Source organism: Diadema antillarum, unplaced genomic scaffold (genome assembly GCF_040938485.1).
Source record: "Diadema antillarum isolate AM-2024a unplaced genomic scaffold, OU_Dant_1.0 seq00000563_RagTag, whole genome shotgun sequence".
Classification (NCBI taxonomy): Eukaryota; Metazoa; Echinodermata; class Echinoidea; order Diadematoida; family Diadematidae; genus Diadema; species Diadema antillarum.
In genome coordinates this window covers 63,902-86,976 of record NW_027271502.1, presented here as the reverse complement: position 1 = coordinate 86,976, position 23,075 = coordinate 63,902, and the positions used below count along the sequence as shown (strand labels likewise).

At 38.3% G+C, this 23,075-nt stretch overlaps 1 protein-coding gene across 1 annotated transcript in view; it reads right to left on the bottom strand.

The window, feature by feature from the left end:
• LOC139735073 (ELKS/Rab6-interacting/CAST family member 1-like) overlaps positions 1-23,075 on the bottom strand; it is a 129,515-nt gene that overhangs the window by 68,832 nt on the left and 37,608 nt on the right. The window contains exons 3-5 of the mRNA XM_071645846.1: positions 17,681-17,764; positions 16,128-16,295; positions 13,489-13,656 (exon numbers count right to left, since the gene is read on the bottom strand). Of these exons, the coding sequence (XP_071501947.1) occupies positions 13,489-13,656; positions 16,128-16,295; positions 17,681-17,764 (420 nt within the window). The remainder of the gene's footprint in view (positions 1-13,488; positions 13,657-16,127; positions 16,296-17,680; positions 17,765-23,075) is intronic.

The window sequence follows — 23,075 nt, the reverse complement described above, 5'->3', positions numbered from 1 at the left end:
AATGTAATTTCATTTGCATGATAACATTTTCATTGAATGACTTTAAACAAAACACAAGTAAAAAGCATCATGAAAAAAAAATGGTTTTAATTTTTCATTCACTCAAACATTATGCATTTGTTAAAAACAATAAACTACGGATTTAAAGGGGCAGAAACTGAACATACAGCAGGTAGAGAGTAATAACGAGTAGTGAATTAGGTGAAATATTTAGCATAACATTTAGGTAAATTTACACCTTCACAACATCATAGACATTGCACATTACACCAAACATTACTTCATTGATAATCACACATTTCAATCATTGGTTATTCACAATAAAACAGAGAATGTTAGCTTCAGAGCACATGATAGGGACTTGTGGCCAATACAGCCATTGTAATTGACGTAAACAAACAGCTCGAAGCAAAATTTACAAGAGAAACTAAAACATTTTTTTTTTTAATCCATCATTTTGAGCAAAAGTTGCAAGAACATAAATCCATAATTTCCACTTAATATAGGACAGAGTACTCCTCCTTTCCCTCACAAAAGGTAAAAATCTATGACCAGAAACACTGACCTTTACATTCTATCAAGATTAATTTCCCCTCATGTTATTAAAAGCTGTAAAAGGGGACCAAAAATGCTTAAAAAAGGTGAACATATTAAAAGTTTGAGTCTGTGCTGGAAACTACGCCTCAGCGCTTCTTTTTCTTTTTCAATATATATGCGCCATTGCCATCTGAATTTCAGACACAAGACACTATGCAAATAGAACTTATGGAAGATTCCTTGGCATACAGTAGGAGTGAGTTTGAACAGTATGCAGATAGCACACACACACACACACACACACACACACACACACACACACACACAAGCACTCACACACACACACACACCGATACCAATCACTTCAAGGATCATTCACAACTGTGCATTGGATAATAGGCTTCTCAATAAAGTGATAATGCACTTTTCTTTCTTTGCTCTTTTTGCTTTTAAGCATGCTTTTACGCTCCTTAAAACAGAGCACATGGATACACTAGTATCCACAAATTAGACTTACCATGCACTTGGATTCATATTGATAACATTAATTTTCATTTGTGCTTGCATAAGAGCGCACTTTATGTGTTTTATTTCATCGTGACTTGTGAGTTATTGCTCTTGGAATGTGGAGCTAAAAGTGGCAGCACTTTGGTGTCTTGGGCAGAATGAACTAATAATGCATGTAATTAAAATGGAAGATGAAAATATGCATGCAGGCATTGAAATAACACAATCACTAACACAAACACACACACACACACACGCAAACACACACACACACACACACTCACACTCACACTCACACACACTTACTATATGCATACACATACATATCACAGTTTTGTTCAAGCAAAACACCATTTTTGAAAATAGTTTTTGTTGTCCATACAGAGCAACTACAACATCATTTTTCTTTATCATAGTAATACTAAATGACCGTATCAGTAATCAGATGGGGGAAATATACCAAGGGTAAGAATAATACAATTTTAAGATACAAAAATATACACCCATCTAAACACAGGTTACTAGGATGTTAGGGGGACAGATAGTTTTAGTTGAGATTGGGATTCAGGTTTTCAGGGTCCCATTTTTTATTAAGTTTTACCATGTTTTTGGATAAATCAGTCATTTTAGAACCCATTTTCATCAAATAAACTTTAGTTTCTCTTGGTATTGTTTGCTCTTTAATATTTCATATAAATTGTTTCTAATCATCTCGCAAAAAGTCAAAATCTGAATCCATCATCCCTTTAAGAGATCACTCAAGTAGACACTGGATGATTGTCCATAATAAAATGAAAGTATGACACAAATTAATTCTCTATAAGAAAGATTTACTATACATTCTCTGACAGAGGGTTTTCAAATCTTACATGATCCCAACTACACATGAATTGGAATAGAACCACTCTGGACTAATGTTAACAGAAAGTACTCTTAATACATTCTCATCCATCATACATTCCTTTAAACAAGCAAGATTGCCTGGTGCATGGAGCATCAAAATCCTGATAGGCTTTAAATAATCAGCTTCGATAATCCACTTTTGCATCCCAAACACGAATGCGCTCATCTCTTATGCAAGAGGGGGAGAACGATAGCTGGAATAAAAACATGCGATCACTAGGGAGAAACACTGCTGTAAGGAGGCATCAAATCTGAAAACACCCTTCCACCACCTACTGTACATGCTGACATTTTCACACACAGAGATTTTTAGGGAATGGAAGTTGCCTGGACATTTTTGTAAGTTGTTAATTTGCAGCTTCGTGGTCTTCTCCATATCAAGATAATTAAAAAAAACAACAACACACATACAAATATTCAGAAGAGGGGACTTAACAAAACTATTTTGCTACAAAGAATTGCTTGAAATGCAATCAAATCACTCAGCCAAAAAAAAAAGAAAAGTATCAGTATCTCAGTGATTTGAGCAGGGGGTCCCCAATAGCATGGCACCGGGACTGCATTACCAGTAGACACTTGCCATTGCAATGCTAGTGTGCTGGCCTGAGACATTGCATGCAGGGTTGATATTTTGTCGTTATTCTTGCGATCGAGATACTATTTGCCAAATTCGTGAAGATGAAACCACGGCAAAAATGTCAGCATGTACACTATTTTCTAACATTATAGTTTCTCCTCTTCTGGCTGCAGTGAATTTACAAGAACTGAACCAACATTGATTACATGCCATCAGAGTCCATTACATAGAAACATGAAGAGTTGTGATTTGCATAGTGTACATCATAAATTGGATGTGAATTTTCAGGATACACGTGTACTTACTCCTATATTTGAGAACATTCGAAAAAACTGGAATCATCATTTTTGGAAAGGAAAACAGTCAACAATATTCTTACCTTATGTGCAATATCCTCAGCTTCACTGAATACAGATTGTTTCTCTCTAGTATTTCCACTCAAATACCTTCTTATGACTATCACGCAGGAATGAACGTAGCCACGATTCTACATTATCCCAGTGTTATCGTATTCCTTGTATAATTCCTGAACCTGTCTGGAAAATAGTACAACTCCCCCGTCTTTGAGCTATAACATCTCAGATTAAGAACTTGGAACTGCTACTGTCATGTCGTTTAGAGTCCGAAAAAAAGAAGAAAAATAGGCTTTGCCTCCTCCAGTGACACAACAATAAATAATTTTTACTAGTGACACAGCTAATACTCTGTTCTTTGAGATATGGTATACTAAATGGAGAGTGTACAGTGTACACATGGAATGAGACTTGGACCAGTGTGTGTCGTAACCTGCATAAGTGTGAAGGGGAAACCCGAGCCACGGGGAATGGTTTTGGGTTTCTAAGTGATACTCTTATGAACGTTTGTAAGCACCAAACGTCATAGATTAGTTGGAGGATGATCAACATAAAAATAACACTTTTAATACTGGTCACAAAATATACATGCCTTATCAGAAACTATCACAAAGTGATATATTCACAGAAGGATCACAGTGTCTTGTATACAAATCAATGCGACTACAATATAAGTGATAAATGATGTGATTTCACAAACAATGAGTTCACATACACGTATAGAGTAGTGTTGTTATTCTTTGGTCTAGTACAGAGTCTCACGAATCTAGACACAAATTACATGGTGTATTAACCCGTTCCATACTGAATTCTGAAATGCCCATCGACTTTAATATGCAGGCTACCAGGTTTCCGTAAAGAGCGGGTTAACATCAAGGGCTACCTTGTATTAGAGGAGAGTTTGTTTTGAGGAATTATATCACAGCAATTACTTTCTATAAGTATAAAATTCACTGTATTCAGCATTTCCAAAAACAAAAGATTTCTCCACCTTTGTTTCAATATGCACTGATAAACATTCCAATTTATTCAACTGCATCCATGTTCACAAACAAAAAGACATTAATAAAAAAATCACCTGGGTCCTCTCTAACAGACAACTCAGCAATTATCAAAACTTCTACTTGTTATGTTACCATGGCAACTACTAAAATGCCCAGAGCAGATTGGTTGTTCCCATGTTGTAGCCATGGTAACTGCAACTACTATGCACTGCAAATAGGCCTAAAGTGTGCATTCAAGGATCCAGCATTCACCATTTTTTCGAAGGATAAAGAAGAAAAAAAGAAAGATAGCATTTTCCGTCTCTTTTTCGGCAACTAAGAAGTGTGCACATAGTGCTCATTAAAAGTGAGCATTTGCAAAAGGAAAAGAAAATCAGTCATTGTTTGCAACAATGTCTTGAAATAGCTTGGAACAGCTATTTTGAAAGTCTATTCAATTTTTATCATAGAAAAAATGCCTGCACTGCAAAAAAAATAAAAAAATAAAAAAATAAAAAAAAAATATAGCACTGTGTCTGCACATCAGTCATTTATTAGTCCAGTGTGCCACTAGGACCTGCTAGCATTCCTAAGGGGAAAACAGTATTAAAACATCTATGGCAGAAAATGTTGGACACCCAAGAAAGAGAATAAGGTATGCCCTATGAAATGACAAAGAACTGAGAAACTTGAAAGGGGGGGGGGGGGGGGGTTGGAAGGGCACACTATGAGAAGTGACAATGTGCTGAGAACAAGTAGTAACAACCAACATTTCATCTCAGAGAGATCGAAATGAAAGTAATCTCAAAGCCTTGAGAGTGTATTGCCTTGATAGTCCTGTGTCAGCTTTAGAGTCTTTATCCTGGCATTGGCGGTGAACTGGATAAGAAATGACTAGAAATCCATCAAGTTGTTTGCTTGGTGCACAGGTAAGCATAAACACCTGCTCGACAAGAATCTACAGATAATGTGCATGCATGCCATTAATTGGAGGACATTCGTCTTTCATTTCCATTATCTCAGTTTCATGTGATTATTAATAGCTTATAATCACCTCACCTCCATATATTATGTCATAGTACTGTCAGGCTCATCTCTCATTGAATTTGAACATCAAAAGTGATTGGCCAAGTTTCTGGCTCCTATATAACATGAATAGAGTTGTATATAGATTTTGCTACCAGCATTAATGTGTCCCCACGGATTGGATTACATCAAACTACACAAGCAGCTCATTAAAAAAAAAAAAAAAAAAAAAAAAAAAAAAATTATGGCTTCATTTACAGCCAGTGCTGCAAATCAATGACTGTCTGTTGTGTTGATAGAACCAAGTTTGACTAATTCCCTCCCATTCATTGCTATAACAATTCCTACAACATCTTCACCTGATGGGCCCAGCAAAAGAGAATGTGTAGAATCTATTCCCCAAGTCAATCAAAAGTTTTGTGGCCCTGTACAGAAACCATTACTACATGGCAAGTTCCTATGGATGATATTCAGCATGGGGACACTCTGTACAGCCTTTGAGATTACTGTCATTTTGATAAAGATTGTAAAGGATACGCAACACCGTTACTCACCTCAAAACACACAACCACACACTGACAAACATACTGACACACGGTAAGGGCAGATTATGCACATAGTTTGAGACATTTTAAGACAAACGTACATGGACAAACCAGCAGATGTTCATTCGATCCCTAACAAATATGGTAAATCTAGCCATGCATTTGTATTGCTTTCTTTAATAAGCCAAAATCAGTGAATTTCACCATAGAAACATTGATGCTATGGTGGGAATTTGTGTCGCTCATGGGGCTGAAGACCCTGATATTTTCAAATGGCAATCCACCACTGAATATCTCCAAATGGTTCAGAGCTGGTTTAAAAGGCATCATTCACTACACTTTGATGGCCAAAATGCATGATGGCATTCAACTCCATGCCATGTGGGGACTACAGGTTGTATGTGACCTAATAGCATAAACTGCCTTCTGCAGCTGAACATGCTCTTTTTGAATGCTACAAACTCTCGTAAGGGATGGAAATCCTTCCACTGGTTCTGTCAAAGTCTGCTGTCCTCTCGCTTGACCATTGCGGTGTGACCTGGTACCATGCAGACCCCATCATTACATGCTCATATCAAAGCCAACAGAGGAAAGAGTTTGTTGTTGTTTTTTTTGCTCCACCATTGCTCCTGAAATGATCTCTCCCAAAAGCCTTCCCTAAGTGCTACAATAAAACTTTTCAAATGTGATCACATTCGAGTACTTCATATTCTGTATGCAGCATATATTTTGTGAGCATAATAATTTGCAAAATAGGGACTTTTAAGAAAATTTCTGGAGTGAGTAGAATTTCTGATCTAGAACTAAAGCAATGAAATGAAATACCAGTCACATAGAATCAAGAATGAAAGAGTTGGAAATGGTGCATTCAATCATTTAACACAAATCTGGCCAAATCCCTAAAACATTTTTTTTTTTCTTTTGGTGAAAATTATGCTAGGAGATCAATGCGGGTGAGAATACTTTTTCTTTGATGAACTCATCACTTGACAAGACTGCGATAGATACAAGCATAGCATCACACATATTCACTTTCCTCAAGCCCTGGTGTCTAGACCTAAAATCTCAAGATGGATTTGGATCTACGTGTTGCAAGGGTGGAACTTTATTTAGCGAGGAGCCCCTTTAAACCCTCTTAGCATCACTGTCTCCCAAATTCCATTGATATTGCACATGACAGTGAATATTGCTTTTGGCTGTAATAGAATGACAGAAAGAGAGGGAAAGATCCTGCTCACACGAAGTCAGGCTATGGTCTTTGGTGAGTCTTATATGCATCTGAGGTTGCCATGGCAACAGGTCACACTTAGCACACTTCTCTTGCCCCAAAGGGGGGTGGGGTATGGATGGCATGGCATGGCGCATGGACTAAGATATAGTGAAAGAAGCCATGTCAGGTTGAGGATGAAAGCCAGATGAGATTGCAAGAAGTTGTCACCTTAATCTGAAGAACACCGAGTTTGGTGCTTTGGAGGTCCGCGGTACTGGTCATATCAGCATGCTTGGCGGTGTACATGGTATAGAAAAACATATATTCTTCAAAAGTCAGAGTTCAGCAAGTAAAAAAAAATCAAAGTGCAATAAGTCATCTTCCAATATCTTTTCAACATTGCATCAACCAATCACAAGTAAAGAAGTCATACATACTTACGAGATGGACAAATGCACAAATTATAACCTATAAGCAGTTGATCAGTGACAGTGAGATTCTCTTCAAAAGGGATCAATTATCACACGTTCTGGCTATAATGATATTCTCAAATCCAGTCTCACACCAAGTCTGAGAATGCATGCCGTAGTAAGTGTTACTCAAAACTGAAGCCCCGCCAGCTACATCTTTGTCCAGCATTTGCGCTGTTGTATTTCAGGTCATCAGCGAATACCATTCCACTCGACAAGCGACATCTGGGCGGAAATATCTGGTTCACTGGCCAGCAGCTGCCGATCGCCATGCTGCCCATCAATGAGAATGGCGGGTGGTATCAATTAGATGCAAATTAGGATGACAATAAGTTTTTATCTGTTAATGATCAAATTGTGTTTCAGTGACTGCCTTTGTATCAAAATGAGGAATTATCTTCTCCCATTCTCTCCCTATATAACTCTCATTCTCATCTCTCTCCCCCTCCCCTCTCTCATAATCTCTCTCTCTTTCTCTTTCTCTCTCTCCTCCTCATTTGTCATATTTGTGGTCTCTAGCTTATCAGAAGAAATGAAAAAGCAGTCAAAATTACTGCGGCCAAAAACATGAAAAACTCGAGATAATGGCTCACTACTTCCATTTGATTTAGAAGTTCACTTGTCAAAGATTTTTTTTCTCTAGATCTAAAAAAAAAAAAGATCTTGCAGAAAAGCTCTGAGAGTTTGAACTGTACCGACACTGAACTAAATTTGGGGATGGCACAAAACCCACTCCTGTCCTCTGAATTTTCTATTCAGGGAAGCTTCATGAATAGAAACCACACTGCGTATCAATGCTGGCTACCAGCTGCACTATTCAGTTTAGCACTGGCTTTAAAGGGGTGGTACCAGCAGGGTGACTCTGGGATTAAAAAAAAAACAACATAAATGATAAACAATCATATAAACAGTCAAAACAGTTGATCAGCTTTATCATCTTCAATTTTGAGAGGGGGGGGGGGGGGGGGGTTGTTTGGCTAAAGACAACCACAAAAGTGGATAACCTGAGCCAAAAATACAGTTTGGTTTGAATTTCAATTATAAGACCGAAAACTAGACAGAAAAGTTGTCCTTAGCGTTCATGGCCTTGCAAGAGACTATTGCATAATGGCTTCTTCTATTTTCTTTATATCTGAACATACCATGATGCACATATCCAAGAGGACTCCTTGGTAATTGTTCACAAAGAACACAGTCTATCCCTTTGGTCCTTTAATACATTCACTCAAGATAGTAGCCATTCACAGTAATGGTCTCCTTAACTATACTTGCCCTCTGTATAAGGACAAATTCTTATATAGTTGACTCATACAGTAGAAGCCTGATGGGAGTTGGACCCATTTAAAGCAGTGACCCTCAAAAGAAGTAGCCCTCTAATGTAGAAGTCCTATACACAAAAAAAAAACCCCTATGTTTTCCATACCCTATTTTCCCATTTCAAAAGAAAATAAGAAAGAAACATGCTGATGGTATTTGCAATCAGAATGTACCATGTAACAGCACACCGACTCCTGAGTTGACATTGGGAAAGAAATGATTTTCCTCAGTATGAGCTTCCTAAATTTCCTGTACATTTTGTCTTCTCAGTGCCACATGGCTTCTTTCAGTTAGGGTGACATAAAAAAAATAAAATAAAAAATGTTTTACAAGTTTGGGCCGATAATGTAACGTATCATCTTATCATATGTTGATTTCACACTGCATAATGAGTTACATTTCTGTGGCACAACAGGTACTGTATATTTTTGTTCTAAAATTTGAAGAAGAAAAAAAAGGAAGGGAAACTAGCTTTGTAACTAGAGAGCAGGTAGGCACAATGCCACCACCAGAACCCATGTGTGAGAATGCCCCAGTGGTGTGCACTGGTGTAGGCTTACCACCGGAGTTCAACACCAGGCGATACAAAAGGCTGCTCTGTCTCTCGCGACAAAGAGAACCAAAAGTCATGTCATCGTATTTCATCACCGGTCTGACTACTTGCTCTCCTGATACTTCTGTCCTTTTGAAAGATTGGGTGGCTGATTTTTTTTTTTTATCTGTCTTTCTGTCTTCCTTCTTCTTCTTCTTCTCCCTCTTCTTCTTCTTCTTCTTCTTCTTCTTCTTCTTCTTCTTTTTCTTCTCCTATTTCTTCTTTGTTACTTTTTGAGTTTTAGTTTTGAAGTTGTTTTACACAGCTAACATAGAAGGGGTGATAAAAATGTACATTTTAAAATTAAAATGGGGAAATTGTTGTCTTTGCTATTGGTGTTGGGTGAGCTGGGGTAGATAGTTTGAGAATGTCATCGCACAAAGAGTGGAACAACAAATGCGACAGTTATTGAAGATGCATTGCTTCTGGGGCCTTCTGTGATGAAATAGTGGAGTATGTCAGTCTCAAGTAATTTCTTGTTTGTTTTCACATTTCTTTGATAAAGGCAAGAAGTATCAAGTCACATTATTCACGTTGTCAGCATCTTTGTCCATTGATGAATAATGTCATTAGCGGAGTATTCATAAATCTAATCCCTCATGCTACCGCGCTCATTGACAGCAATGAGGATTCATCCCATTATCTCCGGCCTATCAGTAATGGTAATTAAAAATAAGTTCTCAGACTGAATGAATGAATATATTCTTATTGGTTTCCACACATCTACTCACATTTACAGATACCCCTTCTTTCATTTGTCACCCCCAAATGAATTCACTTGACTAATTCAATCGAAACCGTAATGTACCAGTGCACGTATTACACACGGAGAAGCAAGCTTGTATCTGATTTGAGTTAATTGAGAATCTCCGATCCAATTATGTACAAACAGGAGGGTTATAATGAGGGGTGCAAACAATGTTGTTACATAACTGCCAGGTAGCTCCTGCTAAGAATAAACATAAGGACTCTGTAAATGCCTGTATCTGGTTAGGGACACAGCTTTTGTAGCTAATTGGCATACTTACCGTCTGAGTAACAAACTCAACTGGGTTTGAAGGGGCCCTAAAGTAGATCCTTGCTCTTAATTATAGCCACACCATTGAAGCATGGGTTTTGAATATGTTTCTTTCTAGAGAAACCATCGTTAAATTTAGCTATGAATTATTTAAGATAAAGTGAAAAATGCTAAAAAACAAAAAGCTACACAAGCTTACAGAAGATTATAAAATCTGAGATACTTCTGTGGAGAAAAACCCAGTGTAACAACACTGTATGGTGAGATCTGTTCATTTTCCTTTTTGTCAAATGCATATATATCTTTGAAATATGACGTTATCCTAATCTAGCTATAAGATTTTGGTCGTGAAATGAAGTTTTACATAGAGATTCCTTAGTGATAGTCGAAGACTGGCATGTTCATTCCAAGGAGAATCTTTTGACTACTAGCAAACACTGGTGGTTTCAGAGGCACCTAATCCAACCTGGTGAGATTTTGTGCTACCTGGACGCCATACACAGGCAGACACACTTGGAGGAACGTAGGCCACTACCATCACAAGCCTCAGGATACCCACCACGCCTCTGCTGTACGTTTTATATCTACTTCTCCTGCTTGCCAAGGCAACACTTCATCTATAGTAATCAAAGAGCATGTCATTAGTTTAAAGATAAACAACAAATTTTTGAGGGGTTTCTTATCTGGCTAGAATATATTCTTTTATTTTTAGGTACAGAAGATTAGTGGAATCAACTTAGTCATCTTTTACTGCAAAAAGAAGACAAAAAGAGAATCCTGAGACCTTGCAACATGGCAGTTTGGTGCAATTTTATCATCTCTTTCTTTTTGAGGTACCGGTACATGTGCCTGACATGCTTCAGACACCCAAACAGGATATTAGTTTGGGGGACCGTTCGAGAACAGAATGGGTCAAGTCTGCAGATTGATATGTTATGAAACATTGCAGGAATCTAAATGCAGCAATGTTTGGAGAGCTGTTCCTATTGACACATGAAATTCAGATAGCATTCATCACTTGAGCAGTGCAGAATCAACAATACAGCAGCTTTCATAAAGGCTATACTGAGTACACTGGAGGTTCTTCTGCTATGTTGGTCCTACTGTGAATATTTCACGGCGGCATTAATATATAATTACCCGGTATTGAAGGACAAAAGTACTGACTAAAAAAACTCAGCAAGGACAGCTGAGTCCATTAGAATGCATCACACATCATAAAGCTGGCACACACAACTGTCAAACACATATACACACATGCAAACAAACACACACACACACACACACAAGTAAAAGACCTCTCCCTATTTCATATTCTGGGCGGAGCACCAGTTCGTGCGTTTCTTGTGCATCTTTATTGCTGTGTTTTTCCCCCTTTTTCCCTTTCCTCTGGCGGCTGGTGGTGGTTGTAACAAGACTGCCCTCATGAAAGATTCATTCCTCCATTGGCTGTGCACGTGATTCTTGCACTCAGGCACGCCATCACCCAGCACCACAAATCCTCAACCCTGCCATTGCGGGTAAGCGTAATAAAAACAAACAAAAGAAGTGTTCACTATCCCCCATCCCCCCCCCCCCCCCCAAGAAAAGTGAAAGTTCATACTGATTGTTCTTGACAATTGCACATTAGCATATATCTTCTTCTTTATCTTTAAAGCTATCTAACATTTTTTTTAATATACCAAATCATTTGAGTATTTTTCTTTTTTCTTTTTGATGCAATAATCAAAGACATAGGGATAAGAGCCAAGATATCTTGAGGTTTCAAGCTGGAATCTGAAAACTGAGTCAAAATTGTAGAAATCACCATTCCTATAGTGGTGTCATCAGAACTGCTTGTTTATTTGTTTGCTTGCTTTTCAATAAGTGGCAACATTTCCTGCGATTCTAGAATTCCCTCTAGGTTGGAACTCTGGAGGCTTCACTGGAAACTTAAAACCTTTTCCCCTTGGAATCCCCTCGTTAGCTGGCTAACATCAACAAAAGTAAAATAATTCAGATGGGACATATCCCATTTAATCCCATCAAATTAGATGGAAGTGTGCCTACAAAGCCGATCAAGCAAGTGCAGGAAATGCAACACGACTTGAATATCGAGGAAGGACGGAATAAATGTTTTCGTAATGTATCGGACATGCCACACATCCTTCCGTCACACTGGAGTACGACAAAGAGTCTGGAGTATTTGAAGTTTCCCTGTACCTTAACATTGGATTGCCCATTGCCATGGGACCAGGGAGAGAATCAGCCCAAGGTTTTGGAGACATTGTTACACTGCTTTAGCAAGTCTGCATTTGCATTGCCTTTGTTGTTGTTGGGGACAAGAAAAAGAAATTCAAAAAAGGTCAAAATCTCTCTGTAATATGGCACTTTTTCTCCCTCGAAGAGAAAAATTACAAGAAATGGGAGTCGTGACAGTGTCCATGTTATGGGACAAAGGAGGAGATTATCAAAGGCATGGACTTCATTTGCAGAACTCACCTGCACTTGATCAACAGAGCATTCAGCCGTTAATGTTCACCGTTATCATTAGCTGGATTAATGCTTTTGAACAATGGTGCTTGGACTATCGCATCATCACTGAGCCAGCAAAGGCGATGGCATCAAAAAAAAAAGTGAGATAATACTTGAAGCACACTAGATTGCTATTGGTATTTCTCACCACCTAATCAGGTCACCAACAGTACCTCTATCATACCCAACCTGCTGGATTTTGAACGATCTTCAAAAACATGTCTGGGTCGGTCACAGGACCTTGCATGGCCATCGAGGCGATAGCTCAACATTAACGGTCTGTCCAACCGTCTGGCTGGCACAAGTTGAGAAGCCACGAAGTGCCAAGCTGAGAACTAAATAGCGCAAACGTTAGAATTCTTTCTCCAGGAACATCATCACTGCCACATCTTACCTCGTTAAATATTTGGCCAAGCATCAACTCATCTTTGCGCTTTCATCGCCTTACATACTGATATAAATGAATTCATATGACTCAATCCATGTTAAAACAGCTTTCAGTCTTTCCTGGAGAGACAGAAAGAGCAACTGCTTCAAAAGACGAACAGATGGACAAACAACTGGACCAGACAAGCTGTGCAGGATGGACACCATAAGTGTACTTCAGGAGTAAATGGACCAATCATACCAACACTTTGCAAAAAAAAAAATTACAGGAGAAAGACTCCTCATACTTCAGTCAAATGTCTGCATTCTTCGTGGATATATTCAGAACGTATACATATATTCTAACATAATACATAATCATTTATAACAAAAATGCATTTAAAACTTCTTAGGATTCCAACTCTTGCAACCACAACAAAAGAGCCTTTTGTCCTATAAAAGACATATATCTAGTTATTTCCCACTAGTTGACAACTCTGTAGCAACAGAAAAAGTGATACAGGGTTGACTTTCAGAGTTTTAAACATCGAGAGCGTTGAGAATACCAACCTTCCTCTGCAGCAGGGCAATCCGCCTCTCCTTCTGCTCGATAACGTCGCGGAGTTCGAGGACCTCCGAGGACTGCTTGCTCTGGTCGGAGCTCATGGACGTCATGGCAACCTCCTGCCTGTTGAGGAGGTGTTCCTTCTCCTCCAGACGACATCTCAGGGCCTCCACCTGCCGAGAGGGAGAGATGGGGGGAGATGGAGGGGGCGGCAGGGGTCAGCACGACCGCTCTTACACATTCACTTTCATGATAAATCTCATTGATGGAAACAAGCTCTTGCATTAATGGAATCCCTTTTGGTTATTTTAGAGATAGTTGACAAGGCACCATCTCTTTGCACACTTTAAATTCAAAGTACACTCATGGAATTATGCAGATTATTTGTAAAATCAGGCTACATAAACCTAATTAGGTCTGTGCATTGATGATATTCCTGTAGTCTTTGTAGATTTGATTATTAACACTTGCCACAGTCATCACCTTACATCTCTGGGAGGTTGTAGTGATATGCAAGTGTTCTTTCCTTTGCTTTATGTACCTGAGAGGTCTTGTATCACCTCACCGTCTTTCCCTTTTACCAATATCTACTGTGTTCTGCAATATGATTGAACTCTCACTCGGCTTCTTTCATGACAGCGTAAACAATAATGATGACAAAAATGATGATAATCACAATCATCCTCTTCATCACATACCTCTATTACTATCATTTGCAATCACTGTAAATCCTGTAATATTTGCCGCATGAAGCGAATTGGAGCCAACTGTCTTTTTCGCTATATGAAACTTTTGCGAATTGTCACTGGCATTCAATGCATTGTGTAGACAAAACACTTTCGAGTGCATTTTACTTTTGCAAATCTTGGCTCCTCACAGAATTTGTAAAAGTTTCTTGCATATAAAAATGTCTAGTTTTGCAGCACAATGCTAGTATTGACAATGATGATACTGAAAGACTATGAATGGTAAAAAGGGAAAGAAGAAGCAGAAGAAAAAGCGAGAAAGACAATGAGAACATGGAGATGAGGCAGAAAAGGATGAGGAGGAATGAGAAGGTGGAAAGAGGAGAAACTGTAGCAGATAGAAAGGGGAGAAGCCAGAGGAGGAGGAGAAAAAGGAGAAAGCGGAAGAATGAAAAGATGGAAAGAGGGGGGACTGAAGAAGAAGAAAAAAGGAAAGAAAGAGGAGGAGAAGAAAAAAAGAGAAAGAGGAAGAAAAATGAGCAGGTGGAAAGAAGAATAGAAGAAAGAGAAGGAAAAGGAAAGGAGAAACATGAAGAATGAATAGGTGGAAAGAGGGGAAACTGTAGAAGAAAGAAAATGAAAGAGAGAGAGGAGGAGGAGGAGGACAAAAAGGAGGAAGAGAAAGAAAAATGAGCAGGTGGAAAGAAGAAGAATAGAAGAAAGAGAGTGGAAAGAAGAAGAATAGAAGAAAGAGAGCGGAAAGAAGAAGAATAGAAGAAAGAGAGCGGAAAGAAGAATAGAAGAAAGAGAGCGGAAAGAAGAATAGAAGAAAGAGAGCGGAAAGAAGATGAATAGAAGAAAGAGAGCGGAAAGAAGAAGAATAGAAGAAAGAGAGCTGAAAGAAGAAGAATAGAAGAAAGAGAGTGGAAAGAAGAAGAACAGAAGAAAGAGAAGGAATGAAGAAGAATAGAAGAAAGAGAGCGGAAAGAAGATGAATAGAAGAAAGAGAGCAAAAAGAAGAAGAATAGAAGAAAGAGAAGGAAGAGGAGAGGGGTAGAATGAGGAGGAGAAGGCTGTGAAGTCTTGATGCAACCTCAGTAAACACTCCTACGAGCCCACCACCAGGAAGCCCCAGTTATGACTCTGATATGAGTGAAGCCCCATGTTTAATTCATCTCTTGGCTGAGTTGCTTCTTGGTAGGTGACCTTGTGGGTATGGCTGACTAGCATTACGCCGTCAGCCAGTGTAAAAGCAGTGGAGAGAGAGAGAGAGGTGCAAGCCAGCAAAGGTAACCCCTACTAACAGTGCAGATTTATTCCCAACCTTGTAAATTAAGTGTCGGGTTGTTTTCAGCTGGTATATTTGAAATTGAAGGGGAATGAGCTTGGTATGCAAAGCTTGTAATTGATCCAAATGCCTCAGAAATCTTTGAGAAAAAAAAAAGTGTGAGGATATGGAGAGGATTCAAATTGGGCTTCTTGCATTACAATGGATTTCCATCACAATTACCATTACATTAAAATTCTGTAATATCATTCTCATCTGATTATCTTAGCATCCAGAATATTTTGCATATGTCTCCACTTTTATACTGGGTGTTGGTGTCTTCTTGTTGGTATTGTTTTGGGTTTTTTTTGACAAAATGAAAGCCACATTCACATGTAGCAATGCTGCTGCACCCTGGCTACATAAAGCAGCACTTTCTATGATGGACAAAAAGCAAAAGACAGTGCCATTTAGATCTTATGCTCATATAAATCCTCTCACACAATGATAATTCAACACATCTTCAAAGAAGGCCATACATCTCGGGGGACAGTGAGCATGGGGTACCAGCCCATATTGTATCATACTTTGTACGACAGGAGTTCCTAAGGACAAGCTTACTTTCCTTTTTTTTTGGGGGGGGGGGAGGGGGAGGAGGAAGGGAGGGGAGGGTTAAACTTTTCCTACATACATCTGCTTGCAGGATGCTGGAGTGCTGCTCCTTGGCTGCCAGTGATTCTTTGAGGAGGTCGATGTGGGCCTGTTGGTCCCTCTCCCGGTGTCGCAGCGCCTCAAGCTTGGTCTGCAGGGCCTGCAGCTCTGCCACCTTCAGACTCAGCTCTCCCTTGTACTGATCCAGCTGCTCCCAAGAGCAAACAGAAGGGGGAAAAAAAGAATGCGGCGACGATTCCCCGACAAAATCAACAAGACATGATTTAGGGCAATGTTAATCGTATGATGAAAGTAGGGTTCACATTCAGAAAGTACAGGTAGCAGTCCTCGTTTGGAGCAGTATCAAGATGAGTCATGAGTAAATCTGGGTTCCTTTCAGCGTAAAGGAGCAACTCATGCACCAAGTATAGCATCACATTGGCTCAATGGTCATTATGACATCATAATTACAAATGACACATCTTTATCTGAAGGCAACATCAAGCTGTTGACGACACTACAAAAGAATTTAACTGACTTGCCTCTAATTCTCAGTCAAATTGGGAAGGATTCTCATCATATATTGCCACATCTACATATTCGATGCAACTGGTCATCTTTACAAATTAAACTGGGTGTTAACGCCAATTGGGGCATGTAAAGTCAAAAGAATACTCATGCAACTATAATTCAGTACCAAAAAGGATACTGATGCAATAAATTTGATGACAACCATTACACATGCAGTATATCTACCAAATTGGCCGGTTAGCTGACAAATTCTCTGCTCAACCAAGTCATCATCACATAATCACTTCAAATTATGAATGTCAGAGAGCTAAATTCAGCATATTTTTGCTTCACTTTTTTTTTTTTGGGGGGGGGGGGAAGGAGGGGGAGGGGATATTGTAGATAGCTTCAAGCTATGTCCAATCATTAATATCTTAAATATCTGTCTCAAATTTGAATTTTTCATAATATAGATAAAAATCAATGAGAGCAGTTCAGCTCGACCGGTTTCAACGACCGAGCTGCGGACATTGCTCCTGACTTAGATCAACTTTAATTGCATGGATTCATGTCTGCATGGATTGAAGTCTGTATGGATTAATGTCTGTATGGATTAATGTCTGCATGGATTAATGTCTGCATGGATTAATGTCTGCATGGATTAATGTCTGCATGGATTAATGTCTGCGTGGATTAATGTCTGCATGGATTAATGTCTGCATGGATTAATGTCTGTGCGGATTAATGTCTGTGCGGATTAATGTCTGCGTGGATTAATGTCTGCATGGATTAATGTCTGCATGGATTAATGTCTGTGTGGATTAATGTCTGCATGGATTAATGTCTGTGTGGATTAATGTCTGTGTGGATTAATGTCTGTGTGGATTAATGTCTGTGTGGATTAATGTCTGTGTGGATTAATGTCTGTGTGGATTAATGTCTGTGTGGATTAATGTCTGTGTGGATTAATGTCTGCATGGATTAATGTCTGTGTGGATTAATGTCTGTGTGGATTAATCTCCATCCAATTAGAGTAGATCTGTCAAGAGCAAAAGAAAACAAGCACAGAGGGATCATTCCCACCTTGATTTTTAATCTCGAATGACTGTCATCATTTTGCCCGATCATGCCATTGGATCTCGTCCTTGATCCGTCCTCTCTGTTCTCCTGTTGCCATGGAAATGAAAAACAAACCAAAACAAAACAATTTATTCTACTGTTTCGATTCCACAGTTGCTTTTACACATACCCTACTCATCACAATTGAACTGCACTTCCCCCAACTGGCTTGCTAAATGTATCCCTATCAGCCCGAATAAAGTTTTGGTTCCAAGAATGTGTCTAACACTTCTACTAGTCTATTCAGAAGATTTGCAATCTTACTTATGTAAGTAGTAGCTGATGGATGTTTTCAATAATTGAATCATACCTGAAAAATAAAATGTGTACCAGATAATGTGCTTTGCAATAGACTTACAGTACAAGCATGGATGTAGCAGATATTACCAGGTATATAAATCTTGAATTTGCTTCACATTTTCCTAAGAGAATGTTTTCTTAAATGTTAATTTTCAAGCCATAACCATTCATGGCATTAATCATATCCATCATATTATTAATATCAATATCAAATCACTATTCCATGCAAAAAAATAACAAAAACAACAGAAAGCTCTTGCCATCCATTGTAATGACAATGGTGTTCATAAACTCCGATCTAGGCACTGTTTTAAAGCAGCTTTGAACGATTTTCCAGCAGGATGGATGTGCACGCGCGTCGCTGATTGGACCGGGCGCGTCCAACCCCTGTGAGAAATCACAGCTCCCCCTCAAACCAAACATTGACTTTTGATGACAATAATAAACTATGTAAATAACATTCGAGACACCAGCTCGTCAATGTTCATACAGAGATGCCTCCGCTGAGTCATACGCATGTCTTGAAATAACATCGCCTACAGAGAGAGAGAGAGAACATCGACTCCCCATGCCACCTCTCATAGAAGTGCAGGTAAATCATACAGTACATTTTGTACTCACAGCTTGTGGCCATGCGAGATATATGATATAAAAATTCCCATCATGTAGGGGGTCAGTGCCTTGGAAGCTCTGAGCATGACTGCTGAGCCTGTAGACCTTAAATTATCGCCCTCTAGTTTGCCCCTCCCATTACTCATTCAAGCATCCATTTCACTTAACCCATCAAGAACTGGGGGAAATTGCACTGCTGAAATTATTATTTCTTCACCATCAATTTGGCAACTCTTGCATATCTCATGCTGGACAATAATAACATTGAGGTGGTTTGACTCATTAAATCAACATGATATCAGAAAGCAATGTAACCCCCCTCCCCCTGCAAAAAGAAAAAAGTTGCCAATTTTGAGAGTGAAACAGAAATCTAATCTTCTACACAAAGAAAGTGCTGCTGATTTGGAGAATGTGCAGTATACAGTATACTGTAGGTCATGCTTTACAGCATCAAGCTACAGGAGGATGAATCATGATAAGATCTGTTTGTTTGTGATTAAAATAACATGATATAATTTTCCTTTAAAACAAAAAATTTAAAATGAGATTACAAAAAAAATACTTTAAACACATCTATGCAGTTCATAGATATCTTAGTCACATTCAATCTGGTGCAATCTGATACACTTTCAACACACAGACACTACATTTTGATAATCTCTATGCAAACATACAGCCTCTGTTACTTTATCTTGAATGCAATTTCCACTTTTTGTGGCACACATTGTGGGTGAAATGTGATGCTGAAATTATTATTTCTTCACCATCAATTTGGCAACTCTTGCATATCTCATGCTGGACAATAATAACATTGAGGTGGTTTGACTCATTAAATCAACATGATATCAGAAAGCAATGTAACCCCCCTCCCCCTGCAAAAAGAAAAAAGTTGCCAATTTTGAGAGTGAAACAGAAATCTAATCTCCTACACAAAGAAAGTGCTGCTGATTTGGAGAATGTGCAGTATACAGTATACTGTAGGTCATGCTTTACAGCATCAAGCTACAGGAGGATGAATCATGATAAGATCTGTTTGTTTGTGATTAAAATAACATGATATAATTTTCCTTTAAAACAAAAAATTTAAAATGAGATTACAAAAAAAAAATACTTTAAACACATCTATGCAGTTCATAGATATCTTAGTCACATTCAATCTGGTGCAATCTGATACACTTTCAACACACAGACACTACATTTTGATAATCTCTATGCAAACATACAGCCTCTGTTACTTTATCTTGAATGCAATTTCCACTTTTTGTGGCACACATTGTGGGTGTTATCAAAGTACTACAATGAGTGTCTTTAATATGGATGAATACCATCATTTTAGTTCCATAGAATAGAGGCATCAAAACTCTGACTGAGACTGGAGGGCAATATAAATCATGTTTGCCTCCAGTCACTCCAGAGATAAATAAGAGGGTGTGTTAAAAAAATATTGCCCTCAGATTGTTTTATGGGCATAGCAAGGATGTTTAGAGCATAGCAGAGAAAATACCTCTCCACATATAGATATATAGATAGATAGATACTGTAGATAGATAGACAGACAGACAAACAGAAAGACAGACAGATAGATAAATAAAAAGAGTAACCAAATATAGTTTTCTCCTCAAAAAAGCTTTCAAAGGAGTAAGGTTAGACTACAATTAGACAGACAGATAGATAGATAAATAAAAAAAGTAATCAAAATATAGTTTTCTCCTCAAAAAAAGCTTTTAAAGGAGTATGGTTAGACTACAATTAGACAGACAGAAAGATAGATAAATAAAAAAAGTAACCAAATATAGTTTTCTGCTCAAAAAGCTTTTAAAGGAGTATGGAGAGACTACAATTAGGTTGAAATATGATGAAAATTTGACAATTTTGTTGAGAAAAAAAATGGATATAATAACAACATGGATGAGCCTGTGATGAAAATGTTGATGATCAGATTGAAGATCTGCCTCTCAGGATGGCTATTAACGATTCTCAGAGATTAATGTTTCTGATAAGAATATCTTGACGATGTCCAATGGACACAAACTTGTTATATTCCTATCTCTCAAAGGGTTTTAATCACCACAGTCTTGAGAAAGATACAGATAGATAGATAGATAGATAGATAGATAGATAGATTTATAGATAGACAGATATATAGATAGATAGATAGATAGATAGAGAGACAGAGAGAGAGAGATATGTACAGAGATAGCATATTGTGGTTACTACTGTATATGCAATATTATTAGCAAGTCTAATTTTTTTGTGAATCAGGACTTTACAACAATTTTGCGAGTGGTTAAATTCGCCATTGTTGAGTATCATTCTGCATGTCATACTCACATCCAGATCAGAGTTAATATTTTCACGTGTTTTTAAATTCGCGAATAGCACCTGACTTTCAAAATTTGTGAAAATAAAAACCTCGCAAAATATTTGGCGTGTACAGTACCTTTGAAAGTACATTGAAACAGATAGAGAAAATGAAGAGAGAGAGAGAAAAAGAGAGATGGAGTAATAAAAAGTAACAGAGAGTATGACCACACTGTAAAGATTCTCATCACACACAACAGGCATTCAATTGGCTCAGTGCTCTTCTTTTCACAAGTACACAGCAGTCTGCTATTTCTGGCACTCTGTCATAAATGATATGCACTGTTTGGTCCATGGTTAATGTCTTGGCTGGCACACATTTCGGGGTCACTCGCAAAGCCAGATACTGGAGATGGAAATTGCCTTTCCTCCCCCCCCCCCCCCCCCCCCAAAAAAAAAAAATCAAAAAGATAGATATGGAGTACAATTTGTGTGAGAATAGAGAAAAGTAGCATAAAAGAAACATGTGTAGAGGACTAAGGCAGGGAAATATATTTAGAATTAATCAAAAGAAATAATCTGATTGTATTTCTGTCTACCATCTTTATCTTGTGTCATGTACTACTGAATACTTTTCTGCTTTCAAACCACTAACCTTAAATTTATCACCAAAATAGAACTGTAAGAACACAAATAAACTTGCAATGAAACAATGTGCCAAGACTCACTGACAGCCAATGAACGAATCAAGTAATTTCATTGGTCAACGTGACTACCTGAATCATTCAGTAGGAGTGGTGCACTGGTTTTTAAAATTTGTGTTCCTTTAGCAACCCAGAAAATTAGACACCTATCATAAGCTGGTATATTGTAGAGGTAGGCAATTCAAACCTTTCCTAAGAATAATCAAACTGGAAACTTCTTTAAATATGGAGGGGGAAACAATACTATAGATTTCATATAGACCCCGAAATAATTCCAATCATTATTCTTGGTGCAAAAGGGGAGCATATTCTAGAGTGACATAGGGTTAACTTTTTCATTTCTTTTTTTTTTATTCTGAAGTGTATTTCCATGAGATTTCATAAAAAATGCTGGGAGACATTATTCTTCAACCACGCAAAATTTTGTGACATTTGCAAAAGGGATGTATGACCTTTAAGGCTTTCTGCCAGTCATAGATGATAATTACAACTGCAGATATCAATGTGCCCTTGCGCTGACAACGGACGCACACAGCTTCGGCTCTCCAGCTCTTCACTCTCGACCATTGGTGCCGACAACAGCGTGAGGGACTTTGGAAAAAGGCCAGGTAAGCTGGAGGAGAATTCCCACAAAGGCGGACTATTTGTACGTATGGACAGACAAATTATCTGCCGCATCTGTTTCACTCAGACGCACATGAGCAGTCATGAGTACCAAAATCAAAAAAATTCCAATCTCACACTGGTAGAACCCATTATCAGAAGACAAAAAGAGAAAAGTTTCATATTCAACCTAGATTACAGGTTGATTATATTCCATCCTGATACACACATTATTTCCGCCATATATTTTGCGAGTGCAAAAATTTGTAAATTGGGACTTATGAGACAATTTGGCAAGTGGTTCAAGTTGCAATCACTACAGATACTGAGGGAATGAGAAATAAGTAAAATCTCCTTTTACTGAGAAACAGGATTTCCCACCTTTTAAGATGATAAATGCAAGGCATTACTAGAGGCAATGCTTTAGCATGTTGTTAATTTTGCGAATATCGGTCGCTACAAAAAAAATTGCAAAAATTAAAACATTATGATAGATAGTATGTACACAGTAGGAGTTTAAAGAAGTACGAGATGGAGATTCTGTAGTCCCATAGTTCTACTTATCAAACACACACACACAGATTTTCAAATACTGTAAAAAGCTATGATGATTCCTCCTGCATTTTTGAAGGGATTCAGATGCATGCTAACACACACAGACACTAAACACACCAGTTGCCATATTTGGTTTAAACCCATTCCCTCCTCGTGATTTGAACCATAAACCTTCCATGTCTCAGGGTGTGACAACCACTGAGCCCACCTGCTCCTTCCCTATGTATTTCCCCTTCTCCTCCAGTTTGATAGATACTCATCTCCCCTATAGAGGCATTGTTCCT